General features: G+C 44.0%; 1 protein-coding gene across 4 annotated transcripts in view; it reads left to right on the top strand.

Moving 5' to 3' along the window:
- The window catches only part of FERMT2 (FERM domain containing kindlin 2), a 114,879-nt gene that overhangs the window by 33,682 nt on the left and 57,385 nt on the right, over positions 1 to 23,812 (top strand). For all 4 annotated transcript variants that reach the window (XM_032765925.2, XM_032765927.2, XM_032765928.2 and 1 more), the window contains exon 3: positions 14,483 to 14,716. In XM_032765925.2, the coding sequence (XP_032621816.1) occupies positions 14,483 to 14,716 (234 nt within the window). The remainder of the gene's footprint in view (positions 1 to 14,482; positions 14,717 to 23,812) is intronic.

Below are 23,812 nucleotides of genomic sequence, written 5' to 3' on the forward strand. Positions count from 1 at the left end.
TGCCCCATCTTATACAGCACAAAATGCCATTAGCCTTCTTGGCAACAAGGGCACACTGTCGACTCATATCCAGCTTCTCGTCCACTGTAACGCCTAGGTCTTTTTCTGCAGAACTGCTTCCTAGCCATTCGGTCCCTAATCTGCAACACTGAATAGGATTCTTCCGTCCTAAGTGCAGGACTCTGCACTTGTCCTTGTTGAACCTCATCAGGTTTCTTTTGGCCCAGTCCTCTAATTTGTCTAGGTCCCTCTGTATCCTGTCACTACCCTCCAGCGTATCTACCACTCCTCCCAGTTTAGTGTCATCTGCAAACTTGCTGAGAGTGTAGTCCACACCATCCTCCAGATCATTAATGAAGATATTGAACAAAACCGCCCAGGACCGACCTTTGGGAACCCGCTTGATACTGGCTGCCAACTAGACATGGAGCCATTGATCACTACCCATTGAGCCTGATGATGTAGCGCTTTCTATCCACCTTATAGTCCATTCATCCAGTCCATACTTCGTTAACTTGCTGACAAGAATACTGTGAGAGACCATATCAAAAGCTTTGCTAGTCAAGGAATAACACATCCACTGCTTTCCCCTCATCCACAGAGCCAGTTATCTTCTCATAGAAGGCAATTAGGTTAGTCGGGCATGACTTGCCCTTGGTGAATCCATGCTGACTGTTTCTGATCACTGTCCTCTCCTCTAAATGCTTCAGAATTGATTCCTTGAGGACTTGCTCCATGATTTTTTCAGGTACTGAGGTGAGGCTGACTGGCCTGTAAGTTCCCCGGATCCTCCTCCTTCCTTTTTTTAAGATTGAAAAAGGCTTATGGTAGTGCCCGTCATCCAGGAACTCCCCCAGTCGCCCGGAGTTTTCAAAGATAATGGCAATGGCTCTGCAATCACATATGCAATCCTTTAGCACCCTCGATGCAGAGCATCTGGCTCTATGGACTTGTAAAAGTGCTCGTCCAGTTTTCTATAGTCCTGAACCACTTCTTTCTCCATGGAGGACTGGTCACCTTCTCCCATACTGTGCTGCCAGTGCAGCAGTCTGGAGCTGACCTTGTTTGTTGAAGACAGAGGCAAAAAAAATCATTGAGTACTTAGCTTTTTCCACATCGTCTGTCACTGTGTTGCCTCCCTCATTCAGTAAGGGCCCACACTTTCTTGACTTTCTTCTTGTTGCTAACATACCGAAGAACCCTTCTTGTTACTTCTCTGCTAGCTGCAACTCCAAGTGTGTTTGGCCTTCCTAATTTCACTCCTACAGTCTGAGCAATATTTTATATCTTCCTGGTCATTTGTCCAATCTTCCCCTTGTAAGCTTTTTGCATTTAGATCAGCAGGGATTTCACTGTTAGCCAAGGCTTGGTCCCTGCCCATTTACTGGTTTTTCTATACATCGGGATGTGTTTTTCCTGCAACCTCAATAAAGATTCTTTAAAACACAGCCAGCTCTCCTGGACTCCTTTCCCCCTCATGTTATTCTCCCAGGGGATCCTGCCCATCAGTTCCCTGAGGGAGTCAGAGTCTTCTTTTCTGAAGTCCAGGGTCCGTATTCTGCTGCTCTCCTTTCTTCCTTTTGTCAGGATCCTGAACTCGACCATCTCATGGTCACTGCGTCCCAGGTTCCCATCCACTTTTGCTTCCCCTACTAATTCTTCCCTGTCTGTGAGCAGCAGATCTAGAAGAGCTCTGCCCCTAGTTGGCTCCTCCAGCACTTGCACCAGGAAATTGTCTCCTACACTTTCCAAGAACTTCCTGGATTGTCTGTGCACCGCTGTATTGCTCTCCCAGCAGATATCAGGGTGAGTAAAGTCTCCCATGGGAACCAGGGCCTGCGATCTAGTAACTTCTGCTAGTTGCTGGAAGAAAGCCTCATCCATCTCATCCCCCTGGTCTGGTAGTTTTATAGCAGACTCCCACCAGGACAGCACCCTTGTTGCTCACACTTCTAAACTTAATCCAGAGACTCAGGTTTTTCTGCAGTTTCATACCAGAGCTCTGAGCAGTCATACTGTTCTCTTACATACAATGCAACTCCTCTGCCTTTTCTGGCCTGCCTGTCCTTCCTGAACAGTTTATATCCATCCATGACAGTACTCCAGTCATGTGAGTTATCCCACCAAGTCTCTGTTGTTGCAATTACATCATAGTTCCTTGACTGTGCCAGGACTTCCAGTTCTCTCTGCTTGTTTCCCAGGCTTCTTGCATTTGTGTATAGGCACTTAAGATAACTCGCTGATTGTCCTGCTTTCTCCCAGTATCCCATTTCCCCACTTACCTCAGGGCTTTGGTCTTCTTCCCCCAGTGAACCTAGTTTAAAGCTCTCCTCATTAGGTTAGCCAGCCTGCTTGTTCTCTGTCCTCACTGCTTCTCTCTTCTCTCTGGATTCATAATATATGTAATATATTAAATATTGTGGTTTTCGTATTATTTAATGTACAAATAGAAAATAAGCCTTGAAAAATTGTTGGCGCCCGCCACACTCTTCTGAAAACATGAATGTGCTACTGGCCACAAAAAGGTTGGGGACCACTGGTGTAGGGGTAGGGATGTGGCCGCTGATGCCACATGCAATATTGAGGGTGGGCATAGGTGCTCCTTGCCCCAACTCCATCCCCAAAGTTCCCGTCCTAACTCTGTCCCCTCCCTGCCCTGCGAATCAGCTGTTTTGCAGCGCAAGCCCTGGGAGGTGCAGGGAGAAGCAGGATGCGATGGCGTGATCGCAGGGGAGGTGGAGGTTAGCTGGGGCAGGGCCAAGGGGAGCTGTCAGTGGGTGCTGGGCACCCACCAGTTTTGTTTCTTTCTTCTGTGAGTGCTCCAGTCCTGGAGCACCCATGAAGTCAGCACCTGTATGGGTGAGATACAGTATAGGAAAGTGCTGTAATGGAGTTCTCCCTGGACTGCACAGGGAAGCGAGCCTGTGATTGTTGAGCCTGAGTGAGATTGCAGCATCTGTTTGTTACTGGAGAAGCCCCATTATGTCCTGGTGAGTCTCCCTCTACTCTTCCAGCTGGGATGCCTAGGTCTTTCTGCTGTCTGCTTTTCCTTCTCCAGGCTGTCTGCAGTGTTCACCTTCCAGGCCCTTTGCTCACAGGGTAGTAACCCTGACCCTGGCACTAGCACCTGCTGTAGCTGTTCCAGGGTGGGAAGAGCCACTGAGCGGGCAGCTCGAGCTGGGGAGGGGTCTTGGAGTCCACCTGAAGGGGGCAGTTGGGAAAAGCTGTTATAGAAGAAGGAGGGAAAGAGAAAAATCAAGATGCTGAGCTACCGGATGAGCTGGAGTAGGAGTTGAGGTGGTGATTTTATTCTCCAGTTCTTTAATTTTAAAGGACTGGGGAGTGAGAGGGGAGAAAAGGAAAATAGGAACAGTTTCAGGTCAGGAAAAGAAGTCTGCTCACATACCCAGGTGTATTTTTTGCTGCTAGAGAAAGAAAGTGGAAGGAAACAAAATCTACAGACGTACTGCAGGGAATCAAGGGAAAATACTGAAAGGAAATATTTTTGATGAAAAGGGAATTGCTCAAAAAGATGTTAGATGAAAATAGATCCTGAAAACAGTACCTGAGAAACCCACTCACAAAGGACCTAAAACGTATGAATAGAGAGAATGAGCTATACTCCATCAATAGGCACCTCTGACTGTTTGAATAGCTAATGGATACGTGAGGGCCTACTAGGTCAAGAAACCCCACTAGTGGATAAAGTTGATGCAATGAAGTACAGCCACAGAAACACTGAATCTGTGCAGCCCTTCAGGCCAAAGAGAAGCAAAGATCAGGACAGCGAGACTGAAGCTGGACTTACGGCCAAGGAGAGGAAAAGTTGATTCTTCTCTGAAATGAGACAGCATGTTGTTGAGTAATCTTTTGTTCTTAAGAACAATGCCTTTGGCATTAACTGAACAGAGTAAGGAAGTGTACTATGTACAAACTCACAAAGGTTAATGTCGGTAACCTGAAACTTCTTATTGTAAGTGGTGAGTAGTTGGTAATGGTCTATACCCATGGTTCTCATGGTCTTCCAGGGCGTACATTAACTCATCTAGATATTTGCCAGCTTTTACAACAGGCTACATAAAAAGCGCTAGCAAAATCAGTACAAACTAAAATTTCATACAGACAATGTCTCTTTTATACTTTTTTTATATACTATACACTGAAATGGACTAGGAAATATTGTACTTCCAATTGATTTATTTTATAATTATGGTAAAAATGAAGTATGCAATTTTTCAGTAATAGTGTGCTGTGACAGTTGTGTGTCTGATTTTTGTAAGCAAAGCAGTTTAAATTGGTGAAACTTGGGGGTATGTAAGACAAATTGGACTCTGTCAGGAGTCTGGAAAAGCTGAGAGCCACTGTTCTATATTTATCTTCCTGATACAGCTTTTGGGTTTTCCCCTATTAAGTTCTAAAAACTTACAAAACAAGAGAGAATTTTATTGTGGTTTGCCTCTCTCTCCTTACAGTTAACCCAGATAATCATAGCTGGATCACTGCAATGGTCTGCAGCATTGGCTTGTAAGCAGGTCTCCAAGAACAGGTTCGGGCCCCGGTGAAAAATTTTTTTCGGGCCCCCCAGCAAGGACTAAACAGAGCTGATGAAGCTGGGCCCCCTTCCAGACCACCAGGCCCCAGTAATTTCCCACCACCACTTGTAGGATAACATGTTCGAAGACCTCCTAAGTCCTTTTCTTTTTCCTCCTTATCTTGCCTCTGGCATTGCACGGGTGTGGAGGGGCAGCTGCAGATAAAACACACACAGTTACCATTGTCCATCTAGTCAAAATGAAAAGTGAAAGTGAAGATTCAAACCACCCTTCCTTTGCTTCTGTAAACTTTTTAAACCAGACATGCCTACTGTCACTTTTTTTTGCTTTGGAGTGCACAGTGCCGCTCACAGCACCAGCCCTGGTGAGGATAGCCCTCCAGGAGTGAGGGAGAGGAGGAGGGAATTGCTCGGTTGCATGAAACTGAGTATAGAGTAATAGAACTAAATGCTGGCACCAGTTTCCACAGGTGGTGATGGCTTTAGCTGATATCTCACTCCTGAGTGTAACAAAGGCAGAGAGTGTACAGCTGCTGCTGGCATCCCAAAGCTCCCTGGTCCTGTATGCTGCTAGCAAAGGTGACAGTAAGCCTGTACAGGCTGATGTACAAAGTACCAGTAAGGAAGTAGCCAAAGCATTCAGTACAAATTGGTTAAAATAGGCAATGTTTAACTGTAGTAGTAAAAAAATAAATAAATCAGATTTATTGCTTGAATTAAATATATTTTACATTCTCTAGAAACAAAATGCAGCTCACCGACAGAATGGATTACAGTGAACATCCCTCTCTGCAAGCTAACCAGCTGCCCCGAAGCATAGTTGGAGAGGGAATCAGAGTTGACCTTGGAGATTAGGGGAGCAGAAAGGCAGGGGGGTCTAAGGAGGGCAGTGCGAGCAGGACTCGCTGTGATTGTGCAGAAAACCCATAGGGGCCAACTTTCTCCAGCGCCGGTGGGTGCTCATACACTCTGGCTCCACCCCAACTCTACCCTTTCCCCAGCCCAGCCCTGCTCCCATTCCAACCCCTTCCCCAAAGTCCCTGCCCCAACTCTGCCCCCTCCCTGCCCCATTGCACCCCTTCTCCAAATCCCCACCGTGGCCCCACACGCTGCGTTCCCCCCTCTCCCTCTCAGCACTTGCTGCACGAAACAGTTGCTTCGTAGTGCAAGCACAGGGAGCTAGCGGGAAAAAGTGGGCACGCGGCGCACTCAGGAGGAGGTGGAGCAGAGGTCAGCTGTGGTGGAGAGCTGCCGGGGGGTGCTAAGCACCCACCAATTTTCCCCATGGGTGCTCCAGCCCCGGAGCACTCACAGAGTCAGTCCCTATGAGAGAACCCCTTGCTCCCCGCCCAGTTTGCTCTTGGGCTGGTTCTCCTGCGGGCCGCCCACTCTCCAGCATGCAGATCCCCACATGCGGGCCTTTGGGGAATGAGGCAACTTGGAGAGCGAATGTTGTGTGCACGCTGCAGGACAAAGCAATGGCTTTGCACTCCGTGCCACTACGCTCTGCTCCCAGCCCTTGGGTTCATTCATTGTCCAGTTAGCTGCGGAATGGAGAGCTCACCTGGCTGCAATTGGGGAGAACCAGAGCCATGGATCCTCCTTCCTTCTCCTGTACCTGGGCTCTTTGGGGGAGTCTCTGCAGCAGTCCCTGTTGCAGGTGGCTGTGGGGTGCCGGAGCCAGCAGCGAGAGGAGCGGTGGGTAAGGTGTGGCGCTTGGCAGAATGTGAGCTGGGTTCCAAAGCAACTGGTGCCCCCGGTGAAACTTCTGTCTCACACCTCTTCCCCAGGGAGCAGCTTGCTGCTGTCTGCTGGTCTGTGACACCGCCCCCTTACCCCGGGCCTCTGTCCATCTTGCACACTAACTGGCATGTTGAAACGTGAAAATTAGGAAATGGGGGGATTGTCAGTCAAAAAGAAGAGGAGCTATTCCCCTTGCAGAGATGGTTTTATTACAGTGCAGTACAGCTGTCTCCCAGCATTGGAGCTGTGACTACGCAGCTACATTAAAGCGCTGCCAGCTGTGTAGGCGTATCTTTTTAAAGTTACTACCAATGCTCTAGAATACAAGTAGTAGAGAGCTACTGTATCAGTCATGCAAAGGGATCCATGAAGTTAAGTGTGTATGAGTGAAGGTAGGAAGGGGGGTTGCAATACGATCGTACCAGTAAGAAATTTGTTACTTTCACCTCTGGCTGCTAGGTGGTGTACTGAAATGATGCCTGCCAATGTTATCCTTGACTGGTGTGGGAGAGACTCCTACTGTGGAGAAATAGGGCTGCCATCCCTGCAAACTTTCGGAAGAAGATTGCAGAATACCTCCATGAAAGTTTCATGGAGATGTCTCAGGAGCATTCAAGGGACATCCCTGTGTATGTAAACTGCTCCACATGGATGCCTTACCTAACTCTACAGAGAGGAATGAAAATCCTATAACAATGCTATGTCTTTATTTACTCCTGGAAGAACTCTGTGCCAAAAAAATTAAAAATTCTGCTCACGGTATTTTAAAATTCTGCATATTTTTGTCAAATTAACACTATACAATCATGCTGGTTTCAATTATTTTGGTAGTTTGGTAACAATACAGACCCCCCCCCCCCAATTCATCCAGGAGTAGAGAGTTAAGGAAACCCCTACAACAGCCCAGTTCCTGCTTCTCTGTCCCCTCCCCCCAGAGCTGAGCTGGGGGGGCCAGAGACACTCTCACCCCCTTCCTCCCATAGCCCAGCCATGGGCATCCCTTCCCCCACAAAGCCCAGGGATCCAGAGGAGAAACAGCCTGATGCTGGGTCCCAGGCTCGTACAGAGTTTCCTGCATAGCCCCTCCTTCCTTCAGGGTGTGGGGGGAACTGCAGCTGCCAGGAACCCTTCAGCTTCCCTCTCTCCCACCAGCATTTGTTGCACTTTTAGTACAAATAAATACTTAATTGTACCCTATTAAGTTGTGAATACTGTCAGTACATCATTGTAATGGGGAATACAATTACACACTTACTGTGGTTCCTTCCCCTCATCAGCCTTACCTGTGCTCGACTGTCAGGGCGTACTGCACTGCAGACAGGTCCTGGCCTGCAGTATAGTTGGACCTTCTGGTCACATGTACTCCTTCCTCCTCCTCACTGTTCATGCTAGGTATCTGCAGCTCAGGCTCCTCTGAGGTATCCACGATGGTGGTGGGGCGGGGGGGTAGTGGGGTTGCTAAAAAGTGTGGCATGCAGCTGTTTGCAAAGTGGCAGGTCCACAGTGCGGCACCGGATTGACTGTTGGCCTCCCTGGCCTTCTGATGTGCCTGATGCAGTTCTTTTGCTTTCAGCCAGCACTGCTGCTGATCTCTGTTGTACCTCTTTTCCTGCATCCCCCATGCAGTTGGTTCATAGATACTCATAGGAATGTGGACATGTCTACACAGCAAAGAAAAACCCACAGGGTCCCAGGGCTTGGGCTCCAGTCCAAGCCTGGAAGTTTGTACAGCAACGAACCAGTTTCGCAGCATGAGCCCGAGTCGGCAGGCATGGGTTTTTCTTTACTGTGTAGGCATACCCTAAGGCTGGTACTTAACTGTGTTTGAGCAGCCTCTTCTCCCCACAGACCCAGGGGATCTAATATTTCCTGTCTGCTCCAAGCCAAAGTATGTCTCTAGCATGTACCCAGCATGGTCAAGTAGGCAGTTGCGCCAAACAGTGGAGAGCTGTTAGGTGTGCTTGTCAAACTGGACAATCAGGAAAAGGTATTTCTAAACTTCATGAGGCAACTATAGTGTTGACAAAAGTAATGTAGTGTCTCCACTCATGCTGCATTGACCTCTAATACATTAGCTGTGGCTCAACACCTCTTGGGGAGGTGATGTTATTGCATTACTGTAATCAGGCACTTACATGAGTGAGAGACAAATTGGAGTGTAGACACATGCACAACAAGGTCAGCACAAGGCAGCTTAGTTGACCCAACTTTCTAGTGTAGACCAGGCCTAAGAGTTAAAGACTAGGAGAAAGAGAGTGTGCATATGCATGTGTCCTTGCTATATCACATCAGTGTCTCAACCTGATTCAGATCTGCATTGTAATTTGCAGATAAATGGACGCAGCATGTAGTCCTATTCTGGGCGGGATCTTGCCTACTTGTGACTAGCACCTTTAGGCAGGGTGAATACAAACTGATCAAAAATCCAATCTTTCTTTTTTTAACCTTAAATTAAATATGACTTATTTTTCAAAATAAACCTTAATTGACAACTTATGTTAAGGCCTAAATTTACTGTAATGATTTAAAATAAATATATCATACATATTTGCCGCCAAGTATTTTTTTTTTAAAAAGCCAGGCCACCGAATGAGTGGATGTCACTGGCCATGTACCTGGAACCAGAGTTAGAAGTGCTAAGCTGGATTTTGACCACAGTAGCATCTTCTCCATATGCACAGAGAATATTTTCTTCACTTCAGTTTATGCCACTGGTTCAGGTCAATGTTTGATTAATTCAAAGTTAAGAAACCCATTGGGAGTGGGAAAGAGGAAAGCTTGTTTTTCCTCCTCTAATCTAGGAGTAAAAAGTAGGTGTGAGAAGACGAGATCTGCTAGTTCTAATATCTTGAACATTTATTTCTGGTCATTATCTGGTCAATTCACTAACTACAGATAATGCTTCCTTTTTGTTTAACAAATCCGTTTGTTTTAAATGCAAAACATGTTTTAATTAACCTTTTTTGTAGGTCCAGCACATTTAACATAAAGTAAAAATTAAGAATCTGAATAAATGTAAATTAAGCTATATAATTGTTTAAGGATAGCTATAGTGTATCCTCTTTCTGGTAGAAAAAAAAAGCACCAATTTAGTTGAAAAACTGTAATTAGTTGCAAATCGGCATGTTTTATTGGTTACCAACTAATGAGAATCAGCACTTCTGGAGAAAATAACTATGTAAAGTACAAATACAAAACATGATTAAAATCAACTATTATTTATTATCAAGACTTCCTGCTTGTTGATTTAACTTTGAAAATCAATCCATCCTGATCTTAGGGGTCTGTGCCTTTGGTAATATTTGTCCAGCTAGTTATGCCAATAAAGTCTTATTGAGTTTAAATGATTACATTTTCCTTAACCTGGCACAGTTGCTGTACAATCGAGTAAATTTCATAGCTAAAAGTAGCAGCAAGTGAGTATAAGTTAATAGTTAAGTTAAAGCATGCTACTGCAAGTCAGGGCTTCTGGTTCTGTTCGTACCTTTGCTGTGATTTGTTGTGTGACTCTGGTTGCGTGATCACCACTGCTTCAAGGTCCATAACTCTTTAAAATTGATGTAATACATATCTGATTCTTAGGTTTTTAGGGAGTCTTAATGCTTGCAAAAAGTAATTTTGAGATCTGTGTTAAACACTCTGTCGTTACTTCCACTCAGATTTGAACCTTAGCGTTCATAAACTGAGAAGCTAGCATGAACCCTCTAAGCTTAATTACCAGCTTAGATCTGATATCGCTGCCACCAGCCAAGGATTCCAGCGCTTGGCTCCCTCTACTGTCCTCCAACACTCTTGGGACCAGATCCAGCCATGAGTTTACACAAAGGGAAATAACACCTCCTTGTCTTCTTCTTACTTCCTCCCCGTCCCCGTGGGGTTTCTGGAGATTACTTACTTTAAATCCTTGTTAAAACAGAGGCATTTACTTCCCCTGCTTTTCCCCTAGCTGCACCGATCACCTTCCGAATAAGAGATTTCCTTCCCTTTTTCTTGCCAGGACTCAACAGGTTCAGAACGGTTAAAAGAAAGAAAACGTTATGCTCTTATCAGTTACTGCCGTCATGTTAAAGAAAGAATTAATTATTCAAAGAAATAACTTTGAACTTCCAGCATAACCCTTAATACAACAATATGACTTGTTTTTCCTTTATCGTATTTCATTGAACCGAGATTAGAAAGCCTGAGAGTAGGAATATCTTACTGGACCAAGGCAAGTCCGCAAGACACCACACCAAATTCCTTCTGGCTTGTGCAAATACAGTTTCCTGATTGTCTTTGTTGGTGCTGTGTCCCTTTGTTAACCCTTTACAGGTAAAAGAAACGTTAACCCTTAGCTATCTGTTTATGACACACTCAGATTCAGTATTTGGAATAATAGTAGGAAATGTGTTTAATTGCAGTGCATAGAAGCAAAAACCCTTCTCCTGCTGTCACACGACTGTTACCAGTAAGACAAATTAGTCAGTAAAAAATTGAGACATTTTAATAAACATTTAGAAACCTAGGTTAGGACATGATTGAAACACTTTCAAATGTCTCACTACAAAACTAACTTTAATAACTGGTTGCATTTTATAACTTGGATCTCACATTTTGTTACATCAGAAAGCACGAAAAATTCCTAAACCTAACATGGTCATTGAAGTCTGACCTAATGAGGCTATTGCTAAATATAGTTTTATCCAAGCTGTCTTTTTAGAAACTTGCTGTTTTTAAATGACCACGTATAGAACTGCATTTGTAAATCTAGCAAGTTTTTTGTTTGAATAAAGAAACCTAACTATCTGTAAGGTAGCCGCAAGATTCTTCGCATAACTGTTTGATTTTTTTACCTTTCTTAATGCATACCATTTCTTACTGTATGCAGAGCATTCGTCTCAGTCCAAAAGACAATCAAAGTCCACCTTCTGTAGCACTGAAATTACACAAGTGTTAGAGATTCAAAATGACTCTATTTTCAGTGCCAACTTCATAAATTTTCAGGATAGCAGAAGCTGGACTTCGTGTCCAAAGTTCATTGTAATATGTCAGATTTTTGAGAGTAGCCAAGGCTTGTGTAAGTTTGCATGCTTTTCTATATTTGGTTTTGTTTAATTTGATTGTACAAAGCTGCTGAAAAGTTTAGCTAATGTTTCCACTTTCTGGCTGCAGCATTCTACCAATAGGATTTTTTTTTCATGCTTAAAGAAACTGTCCCTTTATATTCTGTGAACTTTCTTAGTGATCCTGAGATCAAGATAGGTATGAACGTATAAAGGAGAAGGAAGATTCATTGTAATTCAGATTCTTCTTCCATCTCTCCTTGCCAGTTAGCGTCAGAAATTCAGAGATGTGCTTGTGGAACTGTTTTTTCTAATAAAACTGCTAGAATATATTGTTCAGTATACGGCATTTGTACTGTTGCTCATCTGCCTTTTGAGGTTGGCTATTTTAAAAAATGTTTGTTTGGTGCTTGCTTGTTAGCTAGTTCTTTAAACTCCCAGATTTTAGAGATGGAGAAGATAGTCTTTTTACAGTAGATGTTAGCTATCCGCTCTAACTCGGGTCATCTAATTCTGTGCATTCGCAGTATATGATCACAAGAGAATCTGCTTTTAATATAACACCAGAGGATTGGCAAAGCCTTTCCATCAATGGATGTACTTTGCAGCGTAATTTTAGTTAGCTTCCTTTTCATTGTTGGTAAAGTCTGAAATCCTGACAGAAGCTCAAAAGGGTTCTTTGTCACTGGAAAATTTTCAGTACAGACTGGATGTTTTTCTGAAAGGCATTATCTAATTGACACAGGAATTTGGACAGGTAGTTCTATGTCCTGTGTTCGGAGGTGAGATGATCACTCTGGTGCCTTCTAGCCTTACACCTGGTCTACGCTGGGGTTGGGGTGAAGATCGATCTAAGTTAAGCAATTTCAGCTATGTGACGAACCTAGCTGAAGTTGACTTGCTTAGGTTGACTTATCATGATGTCTTCACTGCGGCGAGTCAATTGCTGCTGCTCCCCTGTCAATTCTGCCTGCACCTGTCGCCGAACTGAAGTACAGGAGTCAATGGGAGAGCACTCGGGGGGTCAATTTATCATGTCTAGAGTAGACGTGATAAATTGACCCCCGCTGGATCAATCACTGCCCGCCGATCCAACAAGTAGTGTAGACATACCCTTAGAGTCTGTCAGTCTATGAAATACACAGGTGATCATACTCTTAATATTTACTTTGAGTAAACCTCTAATTTTGGTAAACTTTTTAGGAATCTCATGCATACGTGACCTTCTGTGGAAGCATTTTATTTGCAATAAAAATATATATAGCAGACATTCATTTTCGATGAAACTTTTTTATGCTGACACATAGCCCATCATCTTCAAGAAGTGAATCCTCAAGTGCAGTGGAGCAGCTTGCAGCACACCGGTTGAGGGTGGGGGGAGCATTTTTGTCCCTAGTCTTGGCAGCTGACTTGACCCACAGCATAATTTAGAGCAGCCTCAGAAACCTCTTACATGCTGTTTTGCTCCAGTGATCCTTGCTGGCAGAGCACACTGTGTGGCCCAGCTGCTTATGTTGTTGTGAGAGGGGAGGGGTTAGAAGTGTGTAACCAGTTCTAAACCAGCCAGGGATTCCCCCACGCTTTGGAAGATCCTCATTTGCCCACTTAAGGCAGCTTTAAGTCCCCTTTGCACCACTTAGCCAGTGTAAATGAGATTTGGCAATACTAAGGATCTGCCTTACCACACAGGATGTCAAGAAAGACCAGGTGATAATAGGAGGATTGAAGAAGGAAAGAAGAGTGGATACCCTGAAAGCAATCAAAATCCTAACATGGTTCATGAATGGCACTCTCCCTTGCCTCATGTCAAGTAAATCTAATTAGCTTGTTGGATTCTGAGGAAGGAGCTATGTCATTATTCTCTATGTATAGTCTCCACCTATGGAACTGTAGACAAATGTGGAAGTAGTTCAGAGTAACACTTGCACTGTTATTGATATTCTTATCGTTAAAAGTGTAATGGGGGAAACAGCATTTGTCATGTTTTGAAGCACAAAAGAACCCGAGGCAGTGTCATGCAGCAAGTGGGAGTGTGGACTTTCGTTCTGTGTTTTACAACATACAATATGTGCTTCAGGTATGTGTGTGTAGGTTATTATCTATCTGAGATGCCTTTGGTGTGTGTGTGTCCCAATTTGACTTCTTCTATAAAGAGGCCTGGTTTTTCAAAGGGTCAGTATCTCTTAATGTTTGACACTATTTGTGATTGTTAGGGATAGGGTATGGGGTTAAATCACTTGTTTTCACTAGGTTACTCTGAAAGGGAGGTTTAAAAAAACAATGATACCCTTATCATACCCTTATTGTTTATAACGAACCAGTGAGGAAAGTATCATTCTGATTCTACACAAAGTGCCCTTTAATGAATAAAACAAGAATCAGTTAAACTTACGTCCCTGAGTAGGTGATCAGTTTCACCTTTTGGTTGTGTGGATCTCTTGTATTGCAATGTAGGAGAGAAAAATAGGCAATGACTGTAAAACCTCAAAAACTGACAAGGGGAATGAGCAGCAGATGCCTTCAGTATGAGATCTTGGCTGTGAGATCCTTAGTAAGTCACTTGAACTTTTTGTGCCTCTGTTTTCCCTCCTAGCCTTTGTCTTGTCACTACAAATTAATATTGTGGTGGTGCCTAGAAGCCCACTGTGCTAGGTGCCTCAGAAAGTGTCTTCCAATCGAAGTAGAAGAGAATAGACAAAGAGGCATATAACAGACAAGGGAAGCACAAGAAACCAAGAGACAATACTGCTTGCTCCAAAAGCAAGTGGTTACGACACACCAGTTTGCTAACTGCTTAGGTGCTGCCAGAAAAAATGTATAACCTCACTGTATTTCTGCAACATCTGAAATCACTGTCCCATTGTGTATTATGGTACTGTTGCTATTGGAATACAAATAATGTATCTTAAAATACTTACTTGAAACTGACTAGATTTCATGTTAGAGGGGTGAGGTGAGGTAGTATCTATTACTGAACCAACTTCTGTTGGTGAAAGATACCAGCTCGTCAGGTCTGGGAAAGGTATCTACACTGCATTTAACAACAGATTTCATGTTGACTGTCACTTTTTTTAATGAATACATGTTTAAGTAGAAGTAAAAACAGTTCTTAATCTATTTTTTTCAAATTACTTTTCCCCCCTAGATGTCAAGAAAGATTGGTCAGATCATGCACTATGGTGGGAAAAGAAGAGAACCTGGCTCCTTAAAACTCACTGGACCTTGGATAAGTATGGTATACAAGCCGATGCTAAGCTCCAGTTCACTCCTCAACACAAACTACTCCGCCTTCAGCTTCCAAATATGAAGTACGTGAAAGTGAAAGTGAACTTCTCTGATAGAGTCTTCAAAGCTGTCTCTGACATCTGTAAGACATTCAGTAAGTATCGGATACTTAGAAAACTAAGAGGCCTTCTTCTGGTATCTAGACAGCTGTAATTGCTTAGTCAGTTTAAAGTGGCATTATCTGCAGGGTCAGCCTTGTAGAAAATCAAACATGAAGTTTTAACTTTTTCTCCTGTCTTGGGTTACACATGCTGATGCTACCTGATGTTAGTCTGTTTTACTGCCTGGGAATAAGATAACTTGTTTTTTATGAAAATCCAGTTCTGTCAGTGTGATTACTTAATTGATGGTCCTTAAGTTTGTAGATTTTCAGCTATCTTAATTGGTAAATAAATCTTTTGCCCATCAAGATCAAACATAATTTTTAACAAATACAACCTAGGGAAACAATCCTTATTAAACAAGGATGTACTCAAACTTTGCCATTTTGTGAAAATTGTTGAAGTTACTTCTTAATTTGTATGTAAAAGCGTACTGGATAATTTTAAATTGAAACTGGCGAATTTTTTTTTTTTTTTTTTTTTTTAAGAGGCTTTGTTTATCTGCCAGGCTCTCAGTGGAGAATCAAGTTTGTGATCAAATGAGGGTATTTCACCACAAAACTGTCTGGTTCAGTGAAAGCATTGGTTCCATCTTCCATTGTTTTGCTGAAAGTACATTCGCATTGCTCTGCCTGATGCATGTAGAAGAGTGTTCCCAAAACCTGTGAATGGCATTGAAGAATACATCTATCCCTCCTTCCCCTGGCTGGGAAAGAGGCTCTAGAAACCCTATACCTGTACATTAGGCTTTCCGCTTGTGTGATTGCACTTCATTTCACTTCAGAGCTCCTGTGGAGTACCCCCGCCACCTATCCTGGCTGTTGGGTGTTCATGGTCTCCAGGGTCTAGTCCTTCTCTCTTCACTCGCCAGATTGTGCATATTAGTAATACATTTTGATTGGAGGAAGTATATGTGTAAGAGGTGGATATCCATAAATGTCTAACTTTGGTTTTCTACTTCAGTTTTTAATGGTTACCACCTTCTAGTTACCATCTCACAGCAGTCTGTTAGTCTTGCTTATGTGGGAGGATTGCGCTGTTTTCCTTCACTCTAAGGCAGTCTCAGTTCCAAAAGGAAATGAGCATCAGAGTGCTGTCTTCTTAACCGGAGTCTGCAATTTGAGCTCTGTCATAGTAAATCTATTTTGGTTTTCAAAAAGAAGATATAGATTACACTGGGCTGACTCATTCATGTCATTACGCAGGAAGTGTTCAGCTGTAAGTGAACTGTTATGACATGGCCCCCTACATAAATAACAATGTTATGCACAAATTATGAAGCTGATTTAAGATTCTTTATAGTAGCCTTTTTAGTGCTGTTTTAATGGCAACTGAAAATTGACACTTTTTTTAAAAATAAAGCTTAGCCAGTATTATTTTAGAATAAATACCCCCTTTTTACTTTTTTAGTACCTTATCTATTCAGGTATTTAAACTTTCTGGCTAAAGATGTGATGAGCTTCTGCTTTGTTGCTAGTGAATTTTTGTGGGAGAGTCACATCAGGAGATTCAGATGTAGACAGTCACCTAAGGAAAGATTTCTTCTTACTAGCTGGTGCCACAGAACATTCAGAACCTTAAAAGGACTTAAACTGTAGTCCTTATTTTGTTGGTTTTTGGTATATTTTAAGAAGGAAATTCTCAAACTAAGGGAGTGTTGGGAATTAACTTTCCTCCATCCTACCCAACTAACCTAACTGCAGCTGTCTGTGAGGTGAGAGGTAACTTTTCATTGTAACTGGCTGCTCTGCAGTTATTGGGAGGAGTTTCCTGCATCTCCTGCCTCTCTTCTTCCCCTCCCCCTCCCCTCCCCACCCCCCAAGCTTTTGAAGCGTTTGAGTACTGAGGCATGTTGCTTTTCCAGAATTTCTTCCCAGTCCAAGAGACCATAGAGAACGCCCACTGGGTAAGTGGGCTGATAGTTTTGTCTTGTCAAATCTGCCAAGGGAGTATTTTGTTACTGAATGTCTGAGGGGAGAGAGCCAGATATTCCAAGCATGGATTCACATTTTTCTTACTCGGAAAAGACTCTGAAAGGTCCCCGGGGTGTGAGAATGGTGTCTCACTAGAAAATCAAGTGCCCTGCTGTTCTTGGCATCTGTCTGGCCACTTTGTGACCAAACTAGTTATTAGCTGGCTAGATGAGGTGAAGGGTCTCTTTTTTTTTTTTTTTTTTGTTTCTCCTGAAAGGTGTGGGTAGCAGGAATCTACCTAAGCCCCTTGGGCAAACAATCTGAACTATGTTGCTCAAAACATTAAGGGCTTCCGCCAGCATCCTCTGTTCTTCCCTAGTGGCTTGCTGAGCATTAGACTTTGTGTTAGGGGGGCTAGCTCAACCCAACTCTTTACAACACCTCTTCTCCTGGGGCATGGAGTTGTGGGTGGGGGAGGTTCCTTTCTTTTTAAAGAACCCCCTGGATTTTACCCTACCTGACATGTCAGGCAACAAGTTTAGCTTCCCAGAAAAGAAACCTACATCTAGTTCCAGTTTTGGGAAACAAACTGTTTCCTTTGTATACCGGGTAGTAAGCTCAAACCTTCCTTCTCAGCCCTAAGCATGGGCTCAAAGGCTTTGAGCAATCGGCTATCTCCCTTCTTCTTGCATCAAGGCAAGTCTGAAAGAGGTTGCATTTTATTTTTCAACCCAGTGGGAAGCCATCTTCTTGGCTTCTTGAGTCATTTTCCATCATTTCCCAAGGGTATCCTATTTGTGTTTTTCCTCGAGCTTCCTTTGCTACTTAGAATAATATCTCCACTCCCCTTTTCCCAGGTCAGGAGAAGGAGAAAGAAGATCATGGCTTAAAAAGCATTTCCTGTGTTACAGTTTTCTACTGCTGCCAACTTTTGTAGTATCTGAGTGCGGATGGGGGAGTGGCTAATTCTTGTAGCCAGTATTTTGCTGATTATTTTGAGATATTTCCAGTTTAGTCCTGAAAACCGCAAATAGTAATCACACCAGTGGTACTTACCTACCTGCAGTGTCCCTTTTTTATTTGACTTTAAAAATGGAGCAATTTATAATCCAGTGTTGTCTGAATCAGAGTGCAGGAGAAAAAACTCTCTTAATAACTAAATCACCCCCTTCTATTTTGGTTGTAATGGTATGTTCTCTTTTAACCCCCAGAACACTTAAGATTCACTGAATTGTATAGTTAAGTATGGAATGATTAAGTGACTGTAATCCTTGATGCTGTGAATCATAGTGAGTAAGTTAAGTAGTTATATTTTTAGAACATTACATGTGAATAGGTGTATTGTTGGTGAATTTATTTATTAAAGTTATGAAATGCCAGAATTAAGGTTGCACAGGGCACCTTAATTTGGCCCCTTGTATGCATGCATTATGATACAGTTCTTAATTACGTGATCACCAGGGGCGGCTCCAGGCCCCAGCACACCAAGCGCGTGCTTGGGGTGGCGGGGGGCACTCTGCCGGTTGCTGGGAGTGCAGCAGGCAGGGTGCCTTCGGCGGCATGCCTGCGGAGGGTCCACTAGTCCCGCAGCTCCGTTGGACCTCCCGCAGGCGTGCCTGCGGAGGGTCCGTTGGTCCTGCGGCTTCGGTGGAGCTGCGGGACCAGCGGGCCCTCCGGAGGCACGCCTGCAGGAGGTCCACCGAAGCCGTGGGACCAGCAGACCCTTCCCAGGCACACCTGCGGGAGGTCCACCGGAGCCACGGGACCGGCGACCAGCAGAGCGCCCACTGCAGCATGACGCCGTGCTTGGGGTGGCGAAATGTGTAGAGCCACCCCTGGTGATCACATACTATTTTTCTTTTCCAAATGACCCCTGTTCAATTCCATGTACACTGGTCAGTGCTCACTTAATGAGCGGTAATGGGATATTTTGTTATCTCTGTGTTCAGTGTCTCCATCCCTTGTTGATTGTGCACTATACAATCCGTGCCTTCAGAGCAGAAGTATTAATTTCCTCATGAGGGCTTCTGTGGTGCTTATCATTGCAGTATCTTAGTGCTTCACAAATAATCACTTATTTTCATAGGCCCCTTGAGATGAGGTGGTATTACAAACTTCATTTTATAGATAAGGATCTGAGGCACAAAGATAAAGGTCAAAAGTATGCACTAATTTTGGGCACCCATTTTGGAATCTCTTGGATCTGTTTTTTCCCCCTTTCCCCCCTCCCCCTCTGGTTTCCTTAGCATTGTAGAGCACTTTCAGAACACAACTCCCACTGACTTCAGGTGCAATTGAGAGTGTTCTGTATGTCTGCACATCAGACCCCACAGTCTCAATTCAAGCACCCAGAAAATGAGGAATACACAAATTGGACCACCTCTGGAAAGTTTTTGTTGTATGTTTTTGTTTAAGCAATTCGGCAAGCATCACATAGGAACTCTGGAATAGGAAGCAATAGGATTCAGTTCCCTGGGGCAGTATTCAACTGCCTTCCGCATGAGACCATTCTTTCTCTTCCTCTAATCCCCTATGTCATTCACTACATGTCTTCCAACCGGAGACCTGTCTGAGCTGCTGATCCTTTTATCAGGACCTGGAAGTTAGTCTCAGCAATGAGATTCATAGCAGCTGCTGAGGGGGAGGAACTCCTGGGAGGGTCCTTGCTACACAATCCACACGGTAGTGTGCAGGTGGTGGAGCCCCCATTGGTGCACCAGAGGATGGTTCTGGTTGGTGGTGCCAGACTCTCTGATCTCCTGGACTATGATGAGAGGGAGGGCTGGTCTACACTAGGGGAGGGGATCGATCTAAGATATGCAACTTCAGCTGCATGAATAATGTAGCTGAAGTCAAAGTATCTTAGATTGAGTTACCTACTGTCCTCACGGCGCAGGATCGATGTCCGGGGCTCCTCCTGTCGACTCCGCTACCGCCGTTCACATTGGTGGAGTTCCGGAGTCGACAGGAGCGCGTTCGGGGATCAATATATCGCGTCTAGATGAGACGCGATATATCGATCCCTGAGAAATTGATTGCTACCCGCCGATACGGCCAGTAGTGAAGACGTACCCGGAGTGCGTGTGCTTCTTACTATCCACTTCCTCGCCGTCGTGTCCTGTCTGACACCAACTGGTCGGACCTGCTGCCACCTGAGGAGGGTAAGGAACTCCTATGGACCAGCCTTTACTCCGCACTGGTTCCACAGCCCTATAGGGATATTAGTTGCAGCTTCTCCACAGAGCCGTGAGCGCGGGCATATACCTGGCACAGTTCATGAACTCCCCTGACATCAGCTTCTCTTTTGTGGCAAGAATATTTTCTACTTGCTTTCCTCCTGTTAGAAATTTAGCTTCTTGCCGTGTTTGTTCAGAAGGACCTCAATAATAATGGCAAAAAGCTGTAATTTGAACTGTAACTTCTCCCCTAGAGAGGGGATGTTTATTTTAAACCTCTCCCATGGAGAGCTATAGCACCGCGTGTCATCGCTCTCCAGGTCATCAAAATCTTGCTAAGGTTGTCCAATAATAGACAGAAGTGAGGGCCTGACATTATAAAAATTTCCATGGCGCTTTTTTATTTTTTGGTGGGGGGGAGGAGAAGAGAGCCATGTTTGAGAGAGTGTTACAGAACAGAAAGAAGAAAAGGGGCCAAAAGGATCCACTTTAGCTAGTATGGATATTTGTTGCTTGAATCTGAAGATTCCACGATGGGCAGCACTGTTGGAACATGGGGAAGGCCACTCTTCTGTACCTTGCAGCAATACCTTGCAGTTATCTTAGGTGGCTTGTTTGGATGTTTTTTAGTTACTTTTGAGAGGGCGAAAGGGGAGATTTCTTCCTCAGAACAAAAACGGTAAGGCTAAAAATCTCAGGCAGAATTTACTGCACTAGAAGAAAATGTGTCAAAGAGTAACAGACCAGGAATGTGGTGGTGTGGTGGTTTTTTAAATCAATGGAACTGCATAGCTAGGCATGGAGTAACTAGCTGTTGCACTCTGTACTGTTAATGGTAGTTCACAAGGTACTTGCACTATTTTTTGAGGTATGCTACGTGTCATGACTGACAGTGCAATTTCACTGACTGTAAATGAATTACTTGTACTTGGATGTTTCAGTGTCACCATAATGCTTCTGTCTTGCAGTGAATGTGATAATGCAATGTGTGACTGATCTTGCTATGAACCCAGCTTCTGGAACAGGCCTTAATAGTAAGAAACTATTGTCTTCCAGCAGTTTATAAAATGAATGCATTGCAAACTTCTGGCACTGCTTCCATTACAGTTACAGCCTTTTTCATAGTCAAGGTCTCGAGGGGTCTAGCATACTAATTTCAGTACAGTCAATTAGCTATAGTTTCTTATAGTGAGCCGCATCAGATCTATTACAGTAGCCACTTTGTTTAAAAAAACCAAGAGCTGGAACTTGGTAGACTAGCTCATGAAGTCTTGACAAATCTTTTGTGGTGATCTGTATTAGCTGTCCTCTAGACTTCTAGAAACATTTTTAAACTCCACTTTTAAAACCACTGTACCCTTCTAGTGTATTAATATAGACAGGTAATTGATTTATCCTATTTATCTTGTGCAGTCTAAAGTAATTCCCAAGGACTGCTACTGTCATTGACAGGTGACTTTTACCCTCTCTTCTTTTCCTTTGTTGCTCTTCTGAGACAGCAGGTGTTGCTTCCTCCCCCATTGGATCTGGTGGACAGGTCACCTCATGAGAGCAACTGTGCACATATGATCTTGTGAGATTGGAAGGTATGGCAGGAGTCATGACCCTTTTGTCTGGGTGCTAGACTGTAGCCCTTGGACTTCCCTAGCAGCTTGCCCAAAAGATTTGGGACACTTTTTTACTTTTCAGTTCTGGCCTCTAGTGGCAGGAGTGAGTAGAATTTGCTGCTGCAATTTGCATGAGATCTGGCTTCCTGCCACCCTACTGTGCTGAAGGCCCTGTGGAACTGAATGGGCTTTACCAGGCAAGTGAAAGGTCTAATGGCCCAAAGGGTAGAATCTGCCAGATGCCTCCCCAGTTACCCCAAGACATGGCAATATAATTCCTAGAGTACGGCCTGTGAGAATAGAAGTGAGACCTTTATATAGGACTGGGCAGCAGAGTGTCTATACCTACCTCCTGTTTTGAGGTCGGGACCTGAAAGCTGAGGCTGTTTGGGGGAGGGGGAGTTGTGAAAAGGATGAGGCAGAATAGCCTGAGCACTCTATTTTTCCTCATTAGACTCGGAAAACAGGGGCACAGGATTTTGCTTCTCCAGCTGAACGAGCAAAGTTCAAGCAACTGTATATAACAGTTCCTGTGTGTGCCTAATCTCTGCTTGCCCTTGATAAATAGACTATGCGTGTCCAGCGATAGAATTTTTCAGGCAGGTGTTCTTGCTGACAGTTCATTTTGGAACAGAGCCTGTAGGGCAATAGCGTGTTGAAGACTAATTTTTAAGGTGCAGATTTCAATCTCACCATTAGGACTATAGAGAAAATAAAACTCTGCTTTTTAAACTATTTTTGTGTGCTTGTGTGAGATCCTGCTTCTAAGAATAACCCCTTTGCAATGTTGTATTCTTAGCTTGCCCTACCCTAGATACAGATTAATGGGAGATGCAGTATGGTAGGGTACACTATACTTCTGAGTCAGATAAGGAGAGTATGTGCCTTCTCCTATCACAGCCTCATCTGATGGATCTTTCTATACAGCAAACAACTCCTAAAATATTCCGATGCATTTTAGGATATAGCTGTGGAGTTTGGACAGCCCTTTCTTGTGCAGGAGTTTGCAGTGTGAATGGGGAAAATTTCTCTTCAATTTAGACTGTAAGCTCTTCAGGGCAGAGAACGTGACTGCCATGCATTGTACAGCACTACTGGTGCACAAGGAGAAATAACTCTGTATATAAGATCGCAGAAGTCTTAGATGGCTGAATGCATCACGTAACTATTCACAGAAACAGCCTGCATTGCATAATGGCTTTATTTGATTATGGGGCCATGGAAACCTTGCGTATTCCCATGCCCTTTTACAGCCTCCTTGCAGGAGGCTCCCACTTTCATTGCGACTGCCTGCAGCATTTGCCAGTATTCTGGAAGAAATAAAAGGCCTAAGGCAGTAAACTTGTCTGCTGCTGCGTGGGCACATGTGAGAGGAAAAGCAAACAGTAAATTGCAAATGCAAAGGATTTCTCCAGTTCTTCTGCTGTTCCTGCCCATAGTTCTGGTCCTGGAGCAGTAGAATGAGGCTGACTGTAATACCATTATCTTCTACACAAGGGGAGATCATTGGGAGAACCAAAATATAAGAGGAGACTGACCCAACTAAAGTGAGGAAATGTACCGTAAGGGTATTGCAGCCTTGAAAAATTCCCTCTCTCTGTGCTACGAAACATATCATCCTTGGCGGAAGATGAAATGTCACTTGTTCCCTGGGTCAGAAGTTACTGAACACTACAGGGATGTCACACTTCTCCACTGGGAGGAGGGAGCGTTTGGCTATATGCTCCCCCCCCCCCCCCCCAAGCAGGAAACGAAATTGGAGAGGGATGATGCATGGGCACAGGGAGAGGGAAGCTGTGCAGAAAAGGCACATAAGGGGGACATTTTCCATGTTTGTTCAGCTACCTGTATTAGTGCGATTCTTTGATAGAACTCAAACACATTGCTATTAAAATGTACATCCTCCTGTATTCTGCAGACACACTAACTTAATCCAGCAATACAGGTTAATTAAATGACTGCAGTCTACTCATGCTGAAATTCTCACTGCTGACATATCTGTTCTTTTATTAGTTCTTGTGTTGCGATCTACTGGGAGAGGACACTTAATTTAATATAACAAGCTGCCAGACACTCTGTGATTGATGGACAAGGGGAAAGCTAAGAAGACTAAAATCTGGTTCATTCCTAACAAACTACTGTTGCATACGACCACTAAATGCAACCTGATACTGTGTGGCACAGGCATTTTGAAGGGCAATGATGCAAGCGGGGCTGTGGAACACAAATCTTCTCAAGGGGACGCAGTCAAGTAGTCTGACCAGGGATCGGCAACCTTTGCATGCAGCTCACAACGGGAAGCACCCTGGTGGGCTGGGCCGATTTGTTTACCTGCTGCGTCCGCAGGTTCGCCCTATCACAGCTCCCACTGGCCTGTGCCACTTCCCGCAGCC

The sequence above is a fragment of the Chelonoidis abingdonii genome, chromosome 4 (genome assembly GCF_003597395.2).
Source record: "Chelonoidis abingdonii isolate Lonesome George chromosome 4, CheloAbing_2.0, whole genome shotgun sequence".
Classification (NCBI taxonomy): domain Eukaryota; kingdom Metazoa; phylum Chordata; order Testudines; family Testudinidae; genus Chelonoidis; species Chelonoidis abingdonii.